At 33.5% G+C, this 26602-nt stretch overlaps 1 protein-coding gene across 1 annotated transcript in view; it reads right to left on the bottom strand.

Annotated features, from left to right (window-relative positions):
- The window catches only part of LOC134839874 (acetylcholine receptor subunit alpha-type acr-16-like), a 59065-nt gene extending 36672 nt beyond the window's left edge, over nucleotides 1-22393 (bottom strand). Inside the window, exons 1-2 of the mRNA XM_063855498.1 lie at nucleotides 22177-22393; nucleotides 21592-21792 (exon numbers count right to left, since the gene is read on the bottom strand). Of these exons, the coding sequence (XP_063711568.1) occupies nucleotides 21592-21792; nucleotides 22177-22372 (397 nt within the window). The 5' untranslated portion in view covers nucleotides 22373-22393. The remainder of the gene's footprint in view (nucleotides 1-21591; nucleotides 21793-22176) is intronic.
- Nucleotides 22394-26602: the final 4209 nt, after the last annotated feature.

Below are 26602 nucleotides of genomic sequence, written 5' to 3'. Positions count from 1 at the left end.
CAGAGCAGACTTATAAAAACAAGCACTGCTCTATCGACCCTAAAAGGCAGTCGAAAAATTCAGGCTTTGAACTGATACCAGCAGATGTGTTGTTCCAATTTTCAAAGAAAGTACGGAATATATATGCCCGGGTTGGCGTTTTGTTCAAGGTACGCTTACCTTCCTCTCCTGGCTTAAAAATTGCCGTGGCACGCTCACTAATAGACTAATGCAATTCTTTGATGATGAAAGCTTAACGCGCATTATTTACGCGTGGCGAATTATCCCGCACCACAAAATCAATACAAATTCAATTATAGCAGGTCTGATTAATTGTTTACACGATTTTATATTCAGCTTGAAATTCTTAGTTTGTCTATAACTCATCAGCCAAAAACTTATCTGAGACTATTTTATGGACATTCGGAACCTTCAGGGCTTTCTAGATTGTTTCGAGCAGTCTTGTTTGTAATATGGGAGGCTGTAATATGTTGAGGAAAGGGATTGTAATTGATAGGTGTTGAAAGTCTTATATTAATTATAATAAGGTTATGAACGTTTCTGGTTCGTAGTTTCCCATAGTTCAACCCTCGAATTGACTTTGGTTGGTCTGTGCTCAGCGTTCTCATTTTCGTGTTGGGATATGTTCGAAATTGTGTTCGAACTGTATGTTTCGACGATGTGCTCCAATTAATGCTGAGACATAATGTTCAAGCTTTTATATGAGTTCATTGCTTAGTTACAAGACAACTCAAGACGTAATTTTTAAAAAGTCTCAACCATTTTTCAAAAGTTTTTTGCGAGTTGATACCCTCATTAAATTTTGTAGTGCAAAGCTTAAAAAACGGGGACTGCTTCGCCTTAATTATGAAGTATGTTTTACATTAGACAAGACTGTTCGTATCAGAGCAAAAATGAAAAACGTTTATCACACCAGAAAAACTCAGTCCAATCAATTAATTTGTTAGCTAAACCTTTTGACACATTTTGCTTGCTCAAATTCCTTTTCAATCGAAAAACGTTTAACAGCCTTCCTTAATTCTCCATCTAAACAATGCATTGGCGCATTATCGAATTAAAGAGTGTATTCGTCCTATTTGCATCTTAATTGTTTTAAACTGACGCTCATTAGTTTTTAAAGTGAAACACGACTGCTCATATCAGGCCGAAATCCTTATTATTTCGACTGTTGTTTAATGTCAATAAAACATATTGGTTAATAAATTGATAAAATAGTTGATAACATAATTCTTGTTGATTGATGATTGTCTTTGATAGCTATTTTTGATATCCGATTATCCTTCATCTTAAAAACCACTGCTTGCCAAATAAAATTGAATTTAAATACATCAAACTATTGTTTTTGGACTTGTTGAAATTATCAGCATAAATGTACGTAACGGCGAAGAAGGATTTCTTCAAAGATCGTAAAAACGTTTGGAAGATACAGAGCACCCAATTTTTTTTTTTGGTACATAAAGCTAATGTTCTGTTCGAAAATTCTAATTTCTCTAGGCACATTACTTGTGAATTTTTCTAGATTCATGTTAGTTTGTTTGAAGTTTTTTTCCCACTGGAGTAAACTAAGTTTATAGTGGCTTAAAAAAATTACCGATCATTCTTTTTGAACAATAAGCCTGCTGTCTCGCTTTACTCTCCTCTCTCGAAATCGGGACTACAACTTAAAACATTTAAATCATTTTTTCTCGACGCTTGGAACTTTTTTGAAAATCTTTTAATATTGATCAAATCATAACTGCAACGATCCTAATAGAATGTATCACCCGACCTAGTCAATTATGATTGGTTTTAGATGATTTTGCGTAACATACCCGAATGCAAATTTGCCCCCCCCCCGCCATTTTCAATGGTCAGAACAAAAGCGAACCACGCAATTTTAATGCACACATCAAAAACGAAACTATTTGTTTTCAGTATTTATGAAAAAACTGCTTAAAAATTGATCTTTATTCAATAAAATAGATTGCCCCTAAATTCTAAATACCGTGCAAAACGTCACAATGGTTTTGTGCAATTTTTAGGTTCAACTTTTCAAATCTTTGTTAATATAAATTTTATAATGTTCCACTACTTTTAGAGAAGTGTGCATAATTTTCAACAGAACAATGAGAACAAAACTACAGCCAGTGAGAGTACAGCGTGGAAATACAAAAAGACTCTATCCAAGAGTTTCCCAAAATACGCCCACAGATACTCCGCATTTTCTTCGCTTTCTAGATATTCGACTTGCTTCAGAACATTACGAAGCGCTTCCTGGGTACTTTCCACGTTGGATGACATCAGCTTGTGACTTTTTTGGTTGGCGGATTGTTTCGGTGACGTTGCAGAATCATCTGAACATTCGCTATTTAGTTTTGGGTCCGCCTGAATTTGAGGTTCTTTAAAATGTGACTCATCTAATCCAGGAAATGATTTCTCCATGGGACACGGCAGCAGTCCGAACACTCTCGTGAAGTTGGATGAGATGAGATGCCTTGTTCGGAGGCCCATACGATGCGTTCCATAGGCGAAGTGACGCTTCACGGCTTAAAAACACTGACAGTAAATAACGGTTAGATACCGAGAAAGTCAGAACTGGAACTCGTGATGAGTTGAAGTTTTACCCATTTTGTTACTGTTCTATGACATTCGCTTTCAATTAACCTAGGAATTTATGAAGTCCCAGCTTGAAAGAGTTCTAGCAGTACTTTTGGCTCCATCGGAAATTTTTCAATGGATGAAGGCATGTGTCAGACAATGAAATGGAAAAGGAAACTAACCTATTATGACAACAAAAGTGTCCAGAGTCATATGGCAAATGGCAGCCTGGCATAAATAACCAATTTTAGGGAAATTGAGAGAACTCGAGGGAAGCAGATCCGAAATAGTCCCGAGAGACACAAACTGGGCGAGGAGAATTGTGATAGAGAACGTGATTTTCTCGCCAGATTCCACCGGGATGATGAATACGAGTCCCGACAACAGGCAGAGAAGTGCGTTTGGAACGACGAAAATGATGAAGTGGAACAGATGCCGACGTTTGAGTCCTAGGTGGACTACCAGACTGTCCATTTTGTCTTGGTCGCCTAAAAAAGTGACTCTTTTCCGCTCCCCATCCTTAATTAAAACTCAATTTTGAAAAACCATGTTAACTTTGTCATGTCTATATTCAAATAAAGCGCCTTCAGAGAAGTTTTAGGATTGGTTAGCCCAAAATGTATTTTACAAAATTAGAAGCCGTGGGGCGGGGAAGGTATCCTCCACCTCCCACCTGCGAGTTTTTACTGGCAATTTTTTGTTCAATTAAAAAAAATATGAATGAACTCTTTTTTTTCTACGATTGAAATAATAATTGGGAGGTGGAACGTCTGGGTTATTCCAATCATATTTATAGCTCATGCCTCACAATGTAACCATGAAACAAGGATAATAAAAGGGCCGTTTAACTAGTGGAACCTGTTCCAAACTATATGTTATTATTGGTTTAAAGACCAACCAATCACACTCCATCAGATATATACTCTAGATCTATTGAGACTAAGAGATATAAGAGTAAGAGTAAGATCGGTATCATACTAAGAAGTTGCTATACGGCCAATAATCTATCCGGCCGAAAATAAGATAGCGTGACGAGCAGACGTTGTACCTTATCCGAAATTACTCTATGAGTTAGACATCCCTCCCAACTCATCTGGTGCGACCATAAGTCTCGAATAAGACCTTAAGTTAAAAAAAGCTCAAAACTAACCAAAAATAGATTAGACTTAGACAAAAAACATTCTCAAAAGTGTTGCATGACAATAATTTAATTGAAATGTCGCTACGAGTCAATAGATCAGAGCCATTATTCCGAACAATACGAGAATTACCCGGTATTGGAAAAAGACCTCGGACAAGAGACGATATACGACTACAAAGGAACTTACCCATAAATTTCATGGTCGTACGGCAAAAACCAACACAAACTTTTATATTTAGAGTTTTATTAGCAACGAATTTAGATTTTCATTTGCAAACATAACATCTTTGAAAAAAATTTTTCAGCGATAATAACAGGCGTTAAACTTATTATTGTACAATAACGACTGATAAAAACATCCCTAATCGTTCCTTTTAACCTGCAGTAAATTTAAAAAATATCAGGAAATAACTTTTATTGAAAATAAAATTATAAAAAATAGTTAGTAATATATAAATCATCTCTTCATCTCAGCTTCAACGCCTAAAACATAACAGCAAATCATAAACCCACTAACATCATCAAAAAGTAATAAACTAAAGTTTTTATCAATAAAAGTTAACTTAAAACATCAAGGCCTACCCTATCCTATCCTATTTCTTATCCTTACTTAAAATAAATTTTTAAACTTAATAGATCATCAAGGCTTTCCTTGGATCTTTAATTCACTTTTACCTAAATTAAATTCCTTTTCATTAATCTTATATCCTGATCATCAAGGCTTATCGTTGGATCAAATAGAACAATTTTGTTCTCCCCCACACATTTAGAAAAGTGTCTAACGACCTCAAACATCGAATCACTATCCAACCCTTTCTCAAGACCGAAGACTAATAGACAACTTTCAATCACACTAACCATTCCAATTAGGATAAACAGTGAAGAACTTCGGTTATTCATCATTCACTTGACCCCCCTCTTGCCTGACCTAGGATAATACTTAAACTTAGTTAAAAAAGTTTAAAATGGTATCTAACGAACTACTTGTGTTCCAAATATACCTGAATCTTGTGGATCGATTTACTATTCTTCAACCCTTGAACACAATCACTACCCCTAAGTAAGATTAAGTAAGTTAACACCTTAACTTAGACTAGTCACGAGAAAGTAACAATCATTCTCAGGAATCGATATAAAGTTTTCTCTCCAACCCTGAACTACACAGCCCAAGTTAGGCTAACCCGAACAAATCGTAAGAACTAACAGTTTAACTATTAAAAATCAGTAATCCAAATATTACATCCGTCGTCCTAAACCTTATGTCACTAGACAACTTAGGAAATAAACAAACAATCATTCTACAAAATTGTGAAATAAACAACGAAAAATGTGACCTCGTAATCACTCCACACACACAGTCAATAGGATATATTAGAACAAAACGACAAACAATCACCAGAACAATTTTAAGCAAACAAAGACAGATTACACGAAGAAGACTTTCAAAGCGAAGAAACGCAACCTCCGAATCAGAAACAAGTAATTTAGAAGAACTTTACAGATTAAAAGACTCCGTAAATAGAAAGCACATAGTTAATGATACACTAAATTTTTTTGACTCAGAAACCACATCAAAATCATCAATACAAGGAAAACGAAGAAAAAAAAGACATTTAAAAACAAACCAGTACGTCTATACAATTTGAATCAACCAGTAAAACACACTGAAAACTTTAAATTAACAGTTATAAAACACAAAAATTAGTCAAAACGAAGAAAGCGAAGATGAAAACTCCATCTTCCCACTTCTAATCAATTCACTCACTGATGCTAGAGGACAAACACAATTTTGTCAAAATTTATTTGCAAATTTGTTTGTAAAAGGAGCTAGTCCATGCACAACAGAATTTCCAGAAGTAAAAATCAAAAGACAAATTATCGATCACTATCTAAAAGGAAAACGTAACCTAACACGACAGTACGAAATCTATACCATAGCAATCCATTCACCAAGTAAATTTCATGGTAGATATCTACATCAATTAGACGACGTAGAAATAGAATTTTCAAAAGTATTCACTGAATACATAAGAAATATTCACTATCAAAACTCACAAAGAGCAAGTTAAATTTTCACTAACGATGAATTTCAAATATTTCATAGCTACCTATCTATACTAGAAAAATCAGAATCCCAAGGAACTTCACCAGTCAAACATCAAAACACACAACTGTAAGACATGAAATTGCATTATTCTCCGAATATTTAAACACAATCCGTGAAAATTCAACCAGTAAGGAAATCTTACAAAATGTTAAACAAGGTTTACAAAAAATCTGAGCATTGTTCATCATTGATTATTTCACACACAAAATTGATTTAATCTCACAAACGAGAAAAAATTTTAGACTCCAAAATTCAACTGATGACACTGTGTTAGCAAAACAATCAGATAATAATTGGGACCCTGAATGGTCTCATCCACTATTCTCGAACATGCCAACAGATATTTCAAGTCAAGCAATCAGCACAATCTCATTTAACAGTATAAAAAAGTAATAATTAAAGTATACCCACTCACAGCTGACGCAACACCTCTAAATTATAATTCATTTCTACCCGAAAGAATGGGAAATAATAGTTTAAACTCAACCCTCATACAACAAGAAAACCTAAATGGAACTAGAATTCTTACACAACAAGATATTCAAACACCATCACATTTCACAAATGAAGAAGTAGTTACAACAGTAACAACAACACAACAAAGTATCTCACCAATACATCCAAATCTTACAACTCCAAGACCTAAACAACCAACCTTACCCCATGTAACATTACAGTCTACGGTTAAACCCTCCGTTGTCCCAAATTATTCACATATGGATCATCAAACGCTTGAACCAATGACGAACCAACACAAAAACAAAAAACATTCAAGAGAAACAATTTTGCAGAACACAATTATAACAATGTAAATAGACCACAAACATCTAAATCTCCGCGCACAAATACGCAAAATCGTTTATTTTCACAAAGACAAAATTTCCAACATCCAACAACAAACTCAGTAAATTTTAACGATTACCCACGAATATCACAAGACCAAAAGGGAATTTATCCGATTTTTCAACAAAACAAAAACAATAAACAGAGAAACCAAAATAAACAAAAAACACCTTATTATACTCCTAATTATCTTTCATCAGATGATGAAGATTTTTATGACCAAAATCATCAACAAAATTTTCCAAACCAAAATCTCCACTCTTATCACGTAATTCAACCAGATATTTTTGAACCATATACGCAAGAACAACATATGCGACAATCTAGACCAAATCACGCATCTCTAAATAATATTTTTAATTCACAAAACCCAGTTAATACAGAGTATTATCAACCAACGCAAATGCAAAATGAAATCCCACTACCTTATTACTTACAACAACATGAAATCTTAAAAAGTCAACTTACAAATTTTTCACAAATGCCAAATGCCGCAGAATCATTTCGAATGACTATGAATCGATACCTAATGGGTGGATCATCAATAACATCAAACAAACCATTGATTGTATTCACCGGTACAGACCCTGAATGTTCTGGAGAAGATTATTTAAATGGAGTCACAGCAAATTGAATCTCGAATATAGGACCTGAACCAATAAAAACACCACTTCACCAGAAATGGATACATAGACGCACAGCGTTGATATAAACCACACTTGATGGCGCAGCTCAAAAATGGTTTTCAGTTTTGTCTATAGACATAAAATTAGACTGGAAAAGATTCACACAAAAATTATCAAAAATGTTTGACCCTGAAAGGAACAAACAACTACCCAATGAAACAATAAAACAACTTGCAATAAGAATAGAAACACTAGTCCGAAAAGCATATTCACTTAATACTCATGATTATAAATATACAAAAATGACAACCTAATGATAACTCTAACACCTCAATTACGAAAAATAGCAATCAAAAAGAGAACATCATATCCTTCCTCAATTCGAGAACCAGATTTAGGTTTCAGGAAACTAGTAGATAAACTAGAACAAGCAGAAATCACTATGAAACTAGAAGAAACAGAAAATCTCCAATTACAATATGTTAATAATAATCAAACAACTACAACACAAATAAATAATATACACAACTCAGATACAGATTTATCCGAAAAAATTACTGAAATTTTGAATATAAATGAGAACTACCCAAATTTGAAAGGTAAACCATCCTTCAAAAAATGGTGTAACTATTGCCGAAGATACGGACATAGCATTGTCAATGCAGACAAAAACAGCAAGACAATCAAAATAAACGTCAAAAGTACAAAGAACCAAACAAATCATTTTATCAATACATGAAAAAAGATCAAAATCTACCAAATAAAAACGTTCACAGTAATAACAGCTCTGGAAAACCACTTCCAAATAGCTCAAATTATTCAAGAAATCAATCACATTATAACTCTAACTACAGAGGTAGATCACCAAATCAAAAAAAGTCACGAAATTCCTCACAAAACAGATATAGTCGATCAAATAGTCGAAATACTCAATATCGAAATAATTATTCACGATCAAACTCAAACAGACCAAATTGTTTGTTTGATACCAGTTCCATTCACATTCTAGGAATGGACACTATTCAAATGATAGATCAAGAAATTCATCATATAACAGACATAGAAATTATTCCAACAATAGAAACAGAAGCTATTCGAATAATCAAAATCAACGATATAACAATCGATCACGAGATTATTCAAATAACAGATCAAATCATCAAAGATTTAATTATAACAAATATCAAAACAGATCACGAGATTATTCACAAAATAGGAATTCAAACTATAACAATAGACAAAAAACTACTCTCAATCATCTAATAGAAATAACACACGTAATTCAGATTCTCAAAGCAAATATAGAAGCAATACACCAAAACAACAACGACAAAAAAATCAAGTACTGAAGAAACAACTGAAGAAACAAATTCAGACCCCCCTGGTATTGACAACACGGAAACTACTGAATTACAATTAGATCACATTAATTGATCACACGAATCTACAGACAGTGAAAGTGATACAGAAAACACAATTTTAGTCAACATGATAGAAGTTGAAAATGACTATGAAATCGTTACATACGAACCACCTTTTCATTCACATATTTTTGAAAACCATTTAGAATTACTTTTAGATTATCACACTAGACCTAGAAATAGTAATATACCAATCAAGCAAATAGTAAATTAAGTAACGACATTACACGATCCTGAAAAAGCAAAAGAACCATGTTCTAGTACAATTCAAATTCATCAAAAATATACCAAAAAAACTACCAAAAGAAAAATTTTGGACAATCCCCTTTCTTTTAGAAAGTCCAAAAAACAAAGAATTTCAACCACCAGACCTTGAAATAGGTTTTTTAATAGACTCTGGAGAGAATTGAATATCATTAATATTCCAACTTGGAATGAAATCAAAACTCTACACCCGAAACAACTAACACCTGTAAAACAGCCAGTAGTCTAGCAACAGCACAAAGCTCAACCTTAAAAAACTACGGAAAAATTCAACTTTTCCTCCTTCCCACTAAAATAATGGAACAAAACAAACTCGTAAATAAACCATTTAAACAAACATCCCATATAACAGATTTAAAACACAAAATTATTGGAATTCCATTCATCAAAAAATACATACCAACAATTAATATATTAGACAGCAAAATTAATATAAAAGATAAGTATACATGAATGCAAAACACTGCTTTAACATTCTTCCAAAGAATGAATAAACAACCACCATTCTTTTCAAATTTTACCCCTTCTATAATAAAGGAAGGAAACGTCTTAAACCAATCTCAGGATATATTTACGAATTTCCGATTAAACAAGTTCACCAATACAACAAAAATCAAAACAGACAACTTATGAGAGAATGCACAGCTATCATACACACTCTAACAGAATATGAATTTTTGATACTTGGATCAAAACATCCAACAGATCATAAACCTATCATATTTCTCTTTACACAAAAATCAAATCCGAACTATAGAGTTTATAGATTTCAACTAATTTTAATGAAATTTTCAAACTTACACATAAAATGAACAGCAGGAAAAAACCTTGCACTACCCGACACTCTCAGTAGAAATACACTACCTGAACTACTAAAAAAAATAACAGTTAAAATACCTCAAGATATCAAATTTTATCTTGCTAAAGATGAATTTTCACCACGATTAGAATGTAATTATGCAGTAAAAACTGACATAGAACAATAACAAATAAACAATCTACAACATTTTCCACACTATTTAGATTGTCAAAACAACCATTATGAAGTTGATTTATTAGGTGCATCTACATTTACGCCGATTCCATATTCAAATTGGACCAAAAACAACACTCAACAAAAGCAAATTAAACAACAACCACATAAGAAAGACCCATTCCCTTTAATAGAAAAAGAAAACCTAACGGAAACAATAAATTTATCCGGACTGTTACCAAATGATTCAAAAAACACAATAAATCAAGTTTTTAATCTACATGACCCACTTGAAACCATACCCCTATCAAAAATAGAAGTACGAAACATTTTTCTACCAACAACAGAAAAAATCACACTATAATTATTACACAAATATCAAAACCTTGATCCCGATATCAGACAGCTAAAATCATGACACAAGTACAAAACTAAGCCAACCAAAGCTGATACCACAATCTTAGGAAACAAAACATTCCTTAGTTACTTCAGAAAAATCAATAATACTACTATAAATGAAAACACAGATATTTTAGAATATCAAACACCTAATTTTAAAGTACCTTGTCTACCCTTAAGTATGATGTTAATAGCATTCAATACTTCACATACCCTACACACTAAAGGACATTCAGGATCAGAAAAGACATATTCTATTTTTATCCAACATTTTTATTTCCCCAATGCCTCAATTTGGATTAAGGGATTATGCAATGATTGTATTATATGTCAATTAAATAAACCCTACCCAAATCAAAAAAAAATCGCAGAAAAACAAGATTTTAAAGGACAAAGTCTACATTTTAATCACAAAATGTCATTTGACAGAAAAGGACCAATTTCACCATCCTCAGAAGGAAGCTCATACATAATGGTCATTGCTGATGCATTTACACACTATGTAGCCTTTAACCCAGTACCCCATTGTAATGCTTACTATGCATATACCACACTATACGAACACTGGATTGCTAAATTCGGATTACCCGAAATCCTAGTCACAGACAATGGCATTGAATTTATTAATAACGAAATAATCACATTATGCCACTTATATAATATTAAGCATCAGCCACGTACATCTCATCCACCTTGGACAAATGGATTAGTCGAAGGTATGAAACGTTCATTACAAGAATATCTCAGATGTATCACTAATGGAAATCATACACGATACACTGAATGGTCAACAGATGTAAAGTTATTTCCCTTATCATATAATTCAAAAGTTACAACAACATTAGGAATGTCACCATATGAAATGGTATTTAACCAAAAACCATGAAAACCAATAATTTTTATAGCAAACGCCCATAAAAATGCACATGGTTATTGTCAACCAAATAAAGAAGACCACTTTGATCGTCCAAAAATTTTGAAATTAGCTTCCGGAACACACACCGATTGGATTTAAATAGAGATAAAAAACAAAACGAATGTTATCAGAGAATAACAAAAAAATTGTTACAAAGGCAAAATATAAATCATCAAATCAATTCACGCTTTAAACCAGCAACAGACTTAAAATCAGACAATTTGTTTTAATCCCCAACTTTACGACACAAAAAAGATTTTATAAAAAATTAGAACCACTCCAAAAAGGACCATATCAAATAATTGACAAACCCACTGATAAAACATACAGTCTAACTGACACAAATAAAAAAAATGTTCAACATCGAAATAACTTATTACCCTATTACCCAAAAGACGCACTCCTTGAACTAACACAATTGTAATCTTTCACAGGTTTAAAAAATGTTCAAAACAGTTCAGAAAATGAATCAAATGTACACACTGATCAACAAAGGAATTCAATATCAGACCAACAAAAAGATATTGTTCACTAAACATCTTCTAAACTAAAAACAAATATATCTCAAAAAGAAAAAAATAGGAAAATGACAGAAAAAAATCTACCACAGAATCAAAAAGACAAATCTGAACATAGAGTATCATTACGATTTAGAAGTCAGCCACGGAAAAATTATAAAATCTTCATTCCACAATCTAAAATATTGAAGAAAGTTGAAATTCAAAAATAGTTTTCATTTTCATTTTTTATGGTTTTCCTTTAACTATTTTGAACCTTCACTATTTTGAAAAACACTCGAACAGATCTAGTTCAAAATCAGTCAATAGAAATCAACCCGAATCACCACTTTATTTATAGTGACACGACTTATTAGCCGACACATATTCACCTCTAAGCATAACTATAACTATAACTTTAAGACTTCCAGGTCAAAAATAAGCAAACCGCTACAAAATGACAACAAAAATAAATACAATCTCAAAAATAAAACCCTCCCCTATCAATTAGTACAAAGATCAACAATATTTTACCAACTTAGAGCTCAAAAATCTTACAAGCAAAAATATTAAATTAGCTTAAAGAACAAAAAGCACATGATCTTTTAGCCTAAAGTGCAAATATTTTTTGGACACCCCCAATCATTAAATAAATAAAAACAAAACTAAGAAGATCTCCCCAACACCTGGAAATAACCCCTCAACAATATTTGACAAAACCCAACCCATTTGTCAAAAAAAAACCAGTGAATAATTCGACCGCACTCGAATTTAGTCCCAAAAAAATTTAAAAAGATTCGACAAACCAAATCATTTCCTAAATGCTTCTTTCAACAACAGTCACCAAATTTAAACAACTCTTTTCAAACCTTTTCATAAAACTTTCAAACTTCCTCAAATTTTTTATAATCTTTTTAACCGATATCTTAGAAACTTTAATAATTCTTTTCATAATCTTTTGCAACCTTTTTTAAATTTTCTATTCACTATTCGAAGTATATATATCCCTTTCCAGATTTCTTGATAACCTCCTCAGGTACGATAATTTAATAACTATTTAAATGTTTCGCTATCTTATTAGTAGAACCGATGTTTCTCTACTATTCGTAATTTTTCTCACAGTTTTAAAACCACACATAATGACAATATGTAAATGTACAAAAAAGGCAATCATCACATTCGCATTAGCCACCATTATTTTGTTTCTTTTTATTAAAGAATAATGGAATAAACATAAATTTCCATCATAAAAACTCCACTCATAGAAAATTTTCAAAATTGCTAACCAAAAACTCCCCACCAACAACATCCCAAGAAAACCCAACAACACCCACAAAAAAACCCAAAACCCCCAATCATCTACACGTTTTTCTTTCCAAGACAATCCATATACTTTTGAAGAAAGACACGCACGATTATCTGAACCATTAGAACCAGTTGTTCTCCAAGCACCTTTAAGCGAACCACAATACGAATCAATAAATAACATATACCCACATCTACAACAAGATCTTAACAGAGTAAGACCAAATGGCCAAAATAAAACACACTCGAAATAAATAGACAAATTATACATCCAAGACGAAACAGAATTTTTCAAACTCCCAGAGCTCAATTTAATATACCTCAATCGCCAACATCAAATCCCTTAGACCTTTCTAGTAGCACACTACCAGATACTCCCACAACTGCTTCACAACAAAGCACTTCAAATATTCCATCGGATTATTTAGGTTCAACCCCCACATCAGAACAAGTTAGAGAAAACCCTTTTAATCCCCAAGCAACCACAGAACGTCTTCCATATTGGGTAACACACAAATACACTCACGGTGAACCAAATTTGGTAAAAAACTCAATTGACGTTTCATTCCATACAACACTATCAACATTACCAGAAGCACTTTCCCTTCCTTCAACACCTTCTTTAAGTCAAATATCACCATCAACTCTTCCTCTAAATTTTCCTACAACTCTTGATTCACGATATCAACAACAATTATCTCATATTATACCACTACGATTAGAATGGAACACATTCGTAGCACCCACAACATTAATTGGTCAACATCAAAAAGTAGCAGACTACACAACTGGGCACTTAATATATTACAATATCGATAAGCTATCAACAAAGATATACAAGAACATAACATCCAAATACTACAACGAAGCAGTCTCACACCAAAATTTGAACTTACAGTAAGACTAATTAACAATGTTCAACATCCATTTCCATTAGCACCTCCTAATATAACAGCTCAAAATTTACCTTCACCATTTATAACAACAGAAATAATATATAAATACGATAGATATACAAAAAAGACAATTGGATATTTAACTTTTTATAACCCATACTCAGGATTATCAAAAACATGTATATTCTAAAGATATTCACATTTCATTACCCTCTTTTTCTCATTTTTTCCGAACCTAACCAAAATCCTTCTCCTCGCACAGGACCTCAGGATTTATTAGTAACACACTACGATTGTGAAGAAAACGAACAAAAAACATTACATAAATATTCTATAAATCAAGTAACACAATGTGAATCCGAACCACAAGCTATAGAAACCACAAATTTAATAGCTACATTATACTCAAAAGCCCGAGCAACAACACTAAAAGGCTACAAATTTACAGCAACATTTTCCGAGAAGAAAGTACATGTTCACAAGTTTCAATCGAAAAAAAAACAGTTTAGACCACGAGTCTTTCTACCAAATTAACATCGAAAGATTGTTAAATCTCAGCCCTGAAGACTGTAAAAACGAACTAAAGCGACTAAACTTTACACCAAACATAGGCACAAACAGAAAACTCGTAAATTTCCAAGTTTTCCCAGACTTAGCACATCAAGCCGAGCGTGAAAAATACCAAGGTCACATACGATTAGATACAAAATTCCTGGAGCACACGGAAGATTAACAAATGATCTTCACGGTAAAAATTGGATATCACACATTGGAATAAACAATCCCTCGAATTGCAAAGCAGATACAAAAAATAAAAGATACCAAGAAATAATGTTTTTCGATTGGAAAATATAAATTGAAAAAGTACAACTTACACGCAACTTAAAAGAGGACACGATACTTTACCAAGGAATTAGACTCCCTTGCAAAAACGACCAAGGATTTTGCGATCCTACAACACGCACTCAAGCAACCATTGTTTGGTTTCCCGAAGAAACCTGTACCATTTTCCAAGTAGCAAAAATACACGCTAGAATGATTAAATTTCACCAAAAATATTTTATTGAATCAATCCCATTTGTAGATGTAAACCCTGACAGGATCAGAAGTTCAAATCATAAGTTTAGAAAGATCCACAATATAGAAAATAAACAAACACGATTTCAATTATACCCAGAAACATTAAACCAATTTACAAAACACAATATTCAGAAAGTTTTGTGGTATACGAAAAAGGTTTCGACATGAATACAGGAAACTTAATCGTACACTCGATGGCCACATCTCACTCATTCACTGATGAAAACACACAGGAGAAACTTCAGAAGAAATTTCAGAAGAACACAGGACAGATCGGTGGAAAGTTAAAACCACAAGACCCAGAAAGTACACAATTACAAGAACTATCACCTATGAACAGCACACATTTTGACGCAATTCATTATGATATACATTTAGAAATAAAATTAGACTACACAATAAGCAGAATTTTTCAAGAAATGTCATTATCAGAACCAGAAACACTACATCAATTATGTGAACTTGAAAGAACACAAATTCTACAATCACTAGCACTAGCAGTTCTAAAAACACCGTATACAGTATATTTACTATCATGAAATAGATCAAACTTCATTGATTATGAAGGAAACATTTTATGGTATTACACTTGTACGAAAAAAGTATCAACTTTATACGTTTTTGAAGATAAACGATGTTATAAGAGAATCCCAATATTCTACAAAAATAAAGTACATTTTGTTGATACTCTTTCAAGAAGAACTTATTTTTGGGATACAGCTGTCCCATGCGGATCAGAAGATAGCCACAATGTTGTTCAATTGAACGAAGACAAATACTACCTACTCACACCATACCCAACACTCATGCCACCACTGAAACAGTTTTTACCTGAAAGTATTAGAGCTTTTGCCCGAAACCCAAATATCGATTTACAATCGATTGACATCTACTCGAATTCAGACATACAACACCACATAAGTACACAACAATTTCAAGAACTACTTACAAAAATGGGCACAATACAACGACAATCAATAGATCAAAGTTTACGTAAGCTTGCAGACACAGCAGGCTTTTCAGACATTTTCGCACAAAATTAAAGCGGATATTTTAAAGATATTAAGGATTATATTTGTTTAAATGGCGACCACAAGAATATATCACCACAAAAAATATCGACCACAAGATATATCACCAATCAATATTTTTAGTTTTGTAAACCTAAAAAACGAACTTTTATCTTTTCTAGGATGGCCCTATTACATCTTAGAAAGATTGACTATATTATACGCAATGCTTAATTTTATTGGATTTCTTTTCTCTCTATTAAAATGAATCTATAATACATGCGCGATACACACACAAGTAAATAGACAAGCAAGCGTAGCACGCATATTTTTTGCAGGATTTTTTGGAATATTTTCCACATCCATAAATAAAATACTTTTAGATGCACAAATAAAAGAATACAAAACAAAAATATCAACTACACCAAATACATATGACGAATCACAACACCACACAAGCAACTTACCCACAGCACCATAATTACCAAGTCTAAATCGAAACCGTCCATTATCACTGGTACCACGAAACTTTAGAAATTTAGCACTCGTTAATATTGCAAATTCAAGACCAAATCATATACAAAGTCCAATTCACCACATAGTAACACAACAATCTCAAAATGACGATACATATGAACAAATAATCGAACAACCACATACCACAAATTTTCAATCTCAGAACAATCATTTTTTTAACTCACGATGAGCCGATAAATTGGATCCCTTCACCGTTCAATTTCCCATCCAGCCAATCTCCAAAACCCAGTTCCCATCATCCATTTTTTCTCTCCCGCCACCCGAATCTCCCCATCTTAACACATCATCCGGCATGGATTCTGACGCTAACTCAGATATCACAGTTTTTCATACAATTTCCCAATTTAATAATTCAGATATAGAAACCCCAGACGAATTCGCAAACTCCGAACCCGGTCCATCAACATTTTCTGAACCCCCTTTCCTCCCATCCACTCCCAATCCCAAACTGATTCCCCCTCTACTATCTCTCATATTTCCCAAGTAACCCCGACATACTCCCCATTCACCAATGAACGTTCTAACAACAATTCCCCAGAAACCACGCAAATCTCATATGAACTAAATAACTTAATAACACTACAACAACAAGTACAACACCCTCACATCCTAACCATTCATCAACTATCGTCAACCATATCATCATCAAACCCACCATCTCCTACACCCTCTTCAAATTATACCCCTTCTTTAGCTCAATCATCAACATCAACCCAATCATCATCCACTACTAACCGTGCATATAGAACATTCAAAAGAAAGTTTCCTAACCACCCGTTTCCCTCCAAACCCGCAACAGCCACGATTATGTAAACCACCCTGATTATGCTAATACTGCCGAATTTCTCCAAATTTTTTTCCCTCTCTTTCCTCAATATACAATTAGTCACTACAACCCTCACACTGAGCAACCCCACTATGTCGATGAGCATGTACTAACCCCCACACTCCACTGGACATCATTTTATCATTTCTCAAACCCACTTTGTATACCACTAATTATCACACCTCAACAATTAGAAAAAAGTAAAAATGACCTTTTTAGACTAACTACAGCATTAACACCTAGATAATTTACGCATGTAGGATACAAAAAGCTATTAAAAATTTTCACCGCACCCCGAGCTAATGAATATTCCATCGAGAACTATGACCACAATATCATCAGACCTAACCAAGATCAATTCCTCGACGACGACAAGATTGCTAACCCGCAACAAACCGAAAAAATTTTCATCCGAACACTCTATATCTTTACACTAAGCTCAATGGATAAAAAACACGATCACATCATTTCCGATGCACTAATCGACATCCAGGCTTATGAATCATTTTACGACAAATTTGAAACTTTTTCACTAACGTTCCACTTCCTCACTCGAAAAGAACGAGATCTGCACTGTTCACACGACGTCGTGCTGAGAACTAAGCAAATGCATACTTACACTTACTATAGATTCATTCAAAATCACTTTAACTTACACACACCATAACGACAACCCCACCATCGATTTCAATTTATAAACTCTAAGTACACATCACCATTTTTCCTAAATTTCACATATTGTATAAAAAAAGCTAACTTTGAAGACACCCTCCGAATATATGACCCAATAACCCAACGGTAAATATTTTGTCCACTCACCAAGACCTTCAATGTAGAAGAATCACGACCCCTCATTGCCCCGCATGAATATATTCAACCTATAGAAATCCCAATATTAGAATTCATTCACAATACTAAATATAATCACAAGCTTTTTAACCTCATCCAGCACACCAATCACGAATTTTTCATTGGCACTGAAGAATTAAAGACCATAAAAGCACTTCAATTGCTTGGGCCACAGCTTCAAACTAAAAACATCATTCGCATATTAGCAAAACTACTAACCACATCAGATGCTACACAAGATATCTTCCCTCATGGCTTCTTCCCCGTTGACTAGGTAAGTATGAATTAAATAATTTAAACACTAATAATTTCGAAACAAATTAACCAGTTCTTATCAAATGTTTTTTCTTTAGTCTTCAGATCACGATCATCTACAACCAGAAAATAAACATAAAAATTCTTTTGTTACTTATAAACTTTTATTAACAAACCGCATTAAAGGATGCAGTAAAATTTCTTCTCCACAGTAGTAAGTTCATCTATAAATTCTTTTCCCCAATGTAGTAAATCTATATACAATGAACATAATTTATCAATTTCAATCCTCACAAAGCAGTAAATTTAAAATTTTCAGTACAAAATCTATACAAATGCCAGCAGTACTAACCTTTTCAAGACCAAATTCACTCGCGCAAAAATTCTATCCACACTCGCACAGCTCGCTCACGACGAATTGTTTAAAATAATGATTTCAAGTTTTAACTTTCACTACTATCAACTCAAACTAATAATAACAAATTTCCAATTTTCTTTTAACCCGGTTGGAAAGGAATTATATAATAATCCCAACTAACCAACGCAGCTTACTAAACACCATAAACCACAAACTAACAGCATGACTAAGAAAATAAAACCCACGGTATCCAAACCGGATTAAACCAGCTTAAAGAACCCGATAATTTATTTTCTTGAAGACTATTGATAAGTCTAACAAAGAAAACAAAAAACACCAAAAAAGTCGAAAGATAAAGCCAAACGATTTTTGAGAAAAAGGACACAACCCAAAACAACAAAAGGAAAAAACCAGTAACAAACATGACATAAAAGGTTAATACAAAACAGGACCCCATAAAAAACCAGCATGCAATCATACCCTCACTCCTGGCCTAACCCACCAGAAGAGGACGTCCTGAGCATGCTTAATAGCCGGCCTAACCCACCGTGCTAGATTACACGCTTTGTGACACACTCCTTACTTTTGACAAGAGGTACTCAAGTGTGAGTAACTCTCTAAAAATAACTGAACTAAAATAAAAGCTTTTGCGATAAAAACTAATGAAAAATCATAGCTAATAGAAGAACTAACTAAACATTTTTTCATGTAAATTATATAATGCAGTAATATAGACCATACACAATCACGAAGACGAGCATCAAGAAGCTAAGATGACCTCATCACACTCAATCCACACAATGGCTTAACACAACCGATATGTCGCTCACAACCACAACTCAAAGGATTTGAAGTACGACTTGACTCCGAAGCAAAGGACTTCATTGAAACAGACCAATGACCACCTCGGTGTTCAAGTATACGTACAGATCCGAGTTACAACGCTTTCTCTCCAAACTCGAGCTTCACGCCATTCCCAAAGAAGATCGAATCACAGTTCTCCACACCGATCAAGAAAAGACGATCCTAACAAACCATTTGGAAATCAAATTGATTTTGTTGACGATTTCAGTCATCGCTGAATGACATTTACGATTCCAGTTTCCTGGAACTTTCACCTCCAAGCAGGAAATGGAGATGGTGCTCGCGAAATACAAACGATCATCATCCATCCTCCATTACAGATAAAAGTCAAAAGAACAAAAACTCTGTTAACCCCGGATGAGTGGAACCTGATCCAAATTATATATTATTATTGGTTATAAATTAGATATTTTATCCCTATAAAATATTTAAGACTAAACAATGACACTCCATCAAATTAACAACCCACTTAGTTGTAAGTGCTGAAATTACTTGTAATTTCAGCACCAGAGCATTTTGAATTTAACTTAAAATTTAGTTGCTTTCTCCAAGAGACCGACTCGTAACAAAACCAGTATTCTCTAGATCTATTGAGACTAAGAGATATAAGAGTAACATTAAGATCGGTATTAAGCTAAGAAGTTGCACGAATCTATCCGGCCGGAAATAAGATAGCGTGACGAGCAGACGGTGTACCTTATCTGAAATTACTCTATGAGTCAGACCATCCGTCCCAACTCACTAGTTAAAATTCAATAGATCATCGATATGTTGATGCTGCAGCTCTTTTCTAGTTCCCCATGATTTTTTCTAAATTTCTAAACTTCTAAATTATGTGTTTTATATTCCAAGCAAATAAAACATTCCAGCGTGAACAGTTGAACAAAGTAATACAAAGTTTCTTACGGGTAAAAACAGTATAAACAGTTCCAGACGAATTTTGATTTTGATTTTATGCGGGGTGGGAAACTATAAAAAGAGCCATTTGCTACTTCAAAGCAAAGTCTTAATGCATAGTTCACTTAGCGCACTCCTTACCTTCAGACCACGTGCGCTCTTTCTTACTGATGCGATCGGGTCCTTATAAAACCGAAGAGGCGCTTTAGCCAGGCTTAGAATATCCATCACTGTCCAGAGGACCTGAAATAAAAGCAGGTCGTAGTGAAATCAGAGACCGATTTTGAAGACTACACGAGTAACCGGCAGCCCGAAAATTAGCACAGAACTTCAGAAATCTGCTTTGACCTCAGAAATCATTGGTTTTTAATTTAATTTCGATGTTGTTTCGTCGACTGATTTTTAAAATTATAATCATCATAATGAACTAATACTTTCTTATTGATTTTTCGTTGGTTAATTTCGTTCTTAACTTTGGTTATTGTAATAATTGTTTTAATATAATTTTATGTATCCGAATAGTAAAAGTTATTTGTCCGAACTGAATAGTCTTTTTCTGACAAATTGGTGGAAAACGTTTGACACTGGCAAATTTAGATAAAAAATGTAAAAGACACGGCTGGACGGGCCATTTTCAGGTAGTGAATTGATGAAGTATGGCTGTGTCAACCTCTTACCTTTTATCTGCTCTTTTTTACACCCTGGGTCAAGTTCAAATTATGTCAAAAACCTCCCTCCCCTTGATCCGGAATGCGATGTGCTAACTTGATCCGAAACCGTTGGAAAACGCTTGGAAATCTCAAGTTGTTTTAAAATCATTTTAAAAAATAATTGTTTTTATTGACTTAATCCATCGCTTTCAAACTGAGAGATTTCCTTTTCTTTTTCTAATTCTATTTAATACGTGAAACTTTTTTCACATTTTTTTTATTTTATCAGTTCGAACTAACCGATTCGGTATATCCTCTGTGGCATGATCCAGGCACCGACCACGATGTCACACTGGTGTTCATCGAAGGGGAACAGAGTGATGTCAAAAGAACAGGCCACATTCATGGTCACCAGAGATGCCCAGAAGCCCACAACTCCTCCCGCGTCCACAAGCTGCCGTTCAAATGACTCATACTTTACCTCCAGCGCATCAAGCACGTCTAGAAACACAGTAAAATATATTTAGCTGACACGGCTACTTCGAGTCCCCCTTTTTGATAACTTTTGAAGTCCAAAAGGCTACTTGAAGTTAAATTTTTTTTTAAAACCAAAGTTGCATCAAGTCAAACAATTACAAAACGTTTTTTGACTAACAATTTTTTGAATTTGAATTTGAACTCATTTAGGTGATATGAATAAAGATAAGAGAAGCACAAGTGGCGTATGAACAATTGTGTTCCAAGTTTTCTATGCTATTAAACCATCAAAATGTAAAATTTTCTTAAATATGAATTACGTTTTGTTGATATTTATGCAGGGCTAAAGTTTTTTCCGTGGCACAAAAAACTTTGCTTTCATCGTTTGTTAAAATAAAATGAACTAACTAATGTCTGCAACCCAAAAAGTACTCTGTGGTACTGTGATCTCTGTCGTGTTTCCGAACTCCAGGGGGTCCCACGCTGCCGAAGGTGATCCATACGCGCAGTAGATCCACAGCTGAATAGTCAAGTAGCCATCTTTTTCATTCACGTCCGAAATTTGGTTGATATCCACAAAAACTCGTATAGTTCGGTCCAACATGTCCGATGGCGGAAGGGATTTTGGGAGAACGTTTTCAAGTTTTCGAAGAAGTTTTACTTCATAGTCAACACCGTTAGCATAATTAGTGTCATTTTCGGCGCTCATTATTTTGAGAATGAGCGTGAGAAGGGAGAGTTTCCAAGCAAAATAAGGCTTCATTTTTTGATGCTATATGCAAAAAAGTCGATTATTATGATTTCTTTGAAATTAAAAGTGAAACATAAAATGCCAACTCGCAACAAGCTAGTACTCTACTTGCAAAAATATAGAAAACTTGAAATTTGTAAGGAACGTGGTAACTCGCGAAAATAAACAATTAAATGAAGAACTCTTTAACTATCAATCTAGAGTAGCAGTAAACACTCATTCATGCACTTTAGAGGACTAGTTCCAGCGAATCAAAATGGATCAGCGGAATTCTCATTGCCGCGTTTTCAACCTTTGCGAGTTGTCGGTTTTCTCAATGTTTTCGTCTTGTGGTCTCATTTGCTGCAAGTTGTAGCCTTTTCGCTAGCTATCGCATTACAAGCTTGGAAGCTCTTGAGCGAGGTTTTCCTACAATAATAAAGTTTTCTAAGAAAAGTTACTCACTATTCCCTCATAAAAGTATTGTAAATGTTTCGATATCCGAAGAAAGATAAGAAATTTTTAAACTGGGGTGATTTTTTTCAGTCATGTTTTGGTTTTAATGAAAATTGAGTTTTTGCCAAAATAACACCACTTGGAAGTAACAGCTGTCTTGAGCTCCGATTTTAAGAAGATTATTCATCTGTGATCTTTTTTTGAAAAACCGTCGGGATTTGAAAATTGATAATTCAAATTTGGAATAACTCAGGAGCAATATTTTGCGTTCATTTAAAACAATTAAGCTGCAAAATAAACATAACTGCTCGCAAAACCCTGATTGTTCCGACTGCTTTTTAAGGTCTATGGAGCAGTGATAACAAAAAAAAATTAATAAAATGAAACCTTTTCTTTTAAGTTAAGTTTTATTTTTGTGAATCATCCCACCACATGCCATATACAGTAGCAAATGATAAATTTAGCTCCTTGTAACAAATCACTTATGGCAAATAAGCTTCCTTTAACCAATTTGGAACTATTTCTAAGACGGATTAAATCTCCGCTTACGCGTTAATAGCGCGAAATGTATCGCGCGTTAATTGTTCCAAATTGGCTAAAATGGCTACCTTTAAACCCCCATAGCTTTACGAAAACGAATCACAGGTGAAATGTTTTTTTTTTCAATTTTAATTTCAGGACAACAGTACCTTTTGAATGATAAAAAAATTCCCCTCAAAATGACTAGTTAAAAAGTTGAAACTTTTCTGAAGAAAAAAAGCGCTCCCCGAGCACAATTATTCTGTCACTTTCGTTACGAGAGTCGCAACAATAATTCTAACTTGAATTGAGATCAGCAATTTGGTCTTATTCATAAAATAAAACATACTGAATTAATCCTTTTGTATCTTACATAGCGTGTAGAAGGACGGAAAAGAAACTATGGAATTTTTCATTTGTTTCTGAGCTATTTTTCTTTTTCTTATTTTTACTTTTTTATCAATTTTTTTAGTTTCAAATTGGAACCGTTAAGTTTTTTCTCTTATATACGTGCAGGAGCAATCTTGTTGTTCCAATTTTCGAAGAAAGTGACCCAAGAATTAGGCTTGACGGATTCTTTTAGCTAGCAATTGTTACGGGTTTTTGATCAATTCAGCCAAAATTTATACATGTCTCAAGCTCAAATTTTAAAAGATATTTCGCCTGTGATTACTTTTTCATAAGATTGATGGGTGTTTAAAGATTACCAACTTGGCCAATATGGGACAATTAACGCGCGATTTATTTAGTGCTACTAAAGCGTAAGCGTAGACTTAACCTGACTTAAAATTTAAAAATTGAGGCAAGCAATTTGGTTTACTTAAAAATTTTCTCTATGCAAAATTTATCATTTTGTTCTTTTTAAAGGATGTGGGAGAGATTTTTAAAGTTTTTTCATTTTTTAAAGCAAACTCAACTCAATAGATCTTAAAAACAGTCGTCGGAATTATCAGGGCTTCAGGCGAACATAAGCAGTCTTTTTAATGTTGATAACCCTACTAAAAGTTCTAAATTATGTGCTTCAAATTAATTAGGAACGATTTCCTTCCCTGATTAAATTGCTGCATACGCATTAATAGCTTGAAATACATCGCGCGTTATTAATTCCAAGTTTGCCAAACAGGTAATTTTCAAACCACCTTAAAATTCTTATTAGAAAATCACTTGAAAACTTTTTTTTAAATGGGCTCTTTTCCAGTTTCCCCCTTTCAAATTCAATTTTTAAAAGTCTATTTAACGTTGTCATAATGCAATGAAATTTGGCGTGTTGAACAAATCGACAACTGTGAACAGATTTGTTCTTCATACTTTACAGCGTAACATCAAGCGTTTAGTCGTAATAACACGTAAAAACAAACATAAAACTCGTTATTTTGAAAAATGGGGGGGGGGGACTGGAAAAGAGCCTTAAAATGTAAGCCAAAGACACCGATAGCTTTCAAATTTTAAGAAAAATGGCGGGGTTAAAATAACACACAGAGCACAAATTTTCTATCCGTCACGTTCTTCAAAAATCAAACAAGTAATATTTGAGCCAAATTTTTAGTGAGTCTACGTGCTTCAATTGATATAATAATAGTGATTGGTGCCATAAATAGTAGAAAAAGAAAAGTTTATTTTGAAAAGCAAAAATTTGAACTAATTGTGCAAAAATAGGAATTTTATATCTTCATGCATTGATTGTAAATAAATGAATTGAAGTATTTTTGTTGGTGGCGTCTGAAGTTTTTTTCCCCACAAAAGTAGTCAAAATGTATCACTTTCATGTTTTTTATTCTTTGCTTCGAAAATGACTGAATAATTTAACAAACAGTCCGATCAAAGTGAATATAAAGATTTCGAATCACTGTAGACTAAGATTTTTGAAACAAACTGAGCTTTTTTGTTTTCTGATTACATAAAAATAAACATCCCTAGTATGCCTTTTTACACCTGTAGGCGTCTTTTCATTCTATATTTTTCGCTGGTTAATTGGTTTGGTATCTGCGGCAATCAATTTTCTCAACAAAAGCTTAAAATCAACTGTTTTTTTTTATACAGACTGGTTGTTGTATGTGATCAATCAAAAATTAAAGCCAAAATTAAACAAAAATTACAATCCTGCAGGTATTGCCCATAAGTCAATGAAACTATTGTTTCACTAGACCAATTTGTTTTCCAAAACATCGACTTTGTTTTGCAAAACAGAATTTTTTAATGCTTCTTTCAATAAAACGACTTTTCCTATTTTCAAATCTTCTGGCTAAAAATATAAAACAATGCTCTTTTTTTTCTGGCTGTGAGCTATTTGCTTCTTGTGTAGTTTTTTCCTGATTTTTGGTCCAAGCGAAATTTATATGCTCGGGGTGGGTTTGGCGATTGAGTTTTAAGAAAAGCAGCTTCTGCGCATCGTCTTTCTTGCTTTTCAAATCCTTAAACAAAAATTAATAATAAGAGATGCTAATTAAGAAAACTATCAAAGTTAAGCTGTGCATAACAACTCTCTTTTCTAGGTATTTGGAACGCCCATCGAAAAAAATTTTTCGGAACAACAAAAAATTTGGGACTTTTTGAAGAACGAAGATGTGAATGAGATCAGAAGAAAGGAAAGTTCATATAAAACAGAAAAAGATTTTATTCAAAGATCCTTAAAATTTAATATCTGAAAATTTTCAGATAAATAAAAGCAGTTCAATTATGAAAATACTAGCATTACACGTGTCCGTCAGAATTTTTTTTTATTTTTTGCATTTCTTTTGAAAATTTTAAGAATTTCTGTAAATCGAAATATACTCATAGACGTGATAGGGCTGTCGGATCATTCAGAGCGTAACCTTGATGCAAGGAGTCTTGCTTTCTCATCCCCAGATGCCAGGTAAAGTATAAAATGATATAAGATGTATCGCGTCAAATGACTTATAATAAAAAAAACTAACGTTTGCTTAAATTCTATTTTGGTCTAATTAATTTGCCGCTTAGTGATTATCAGTACCAATACTTACCCTTTTTTGGTCATATTCAATTTTAACAAATACTTATAATTTTACAAAAAGTTGTCGCAATTGAATTAAGTTTTTGATTTTGATAACAAGACACAAATAGCTTTCAGATATTTTAAAAACCCTATCAAGTCTCAAATAAAAAAGCGGA

This window comes from Symsagittifera roscoffensis, chromosome 2 (genome assembly GCF_963678635.1).
Source record: "Symsagittifera roscoffensis chromosome 2, txSymRosc1.1, whole genome shotgun sequence".
NCBI classification, from domain to species: domain Eukaryota; kingdom Metazoa; phylum Xenacoelomorpha; order Acoela; family Convolutidae; genus Symsagittifera; species Symsagittifera roscoffensis.
Note: the sequence above shows the minus strand (reverse complement) of the source record. Positions and strands in the feature narration are given on the sequence as shown.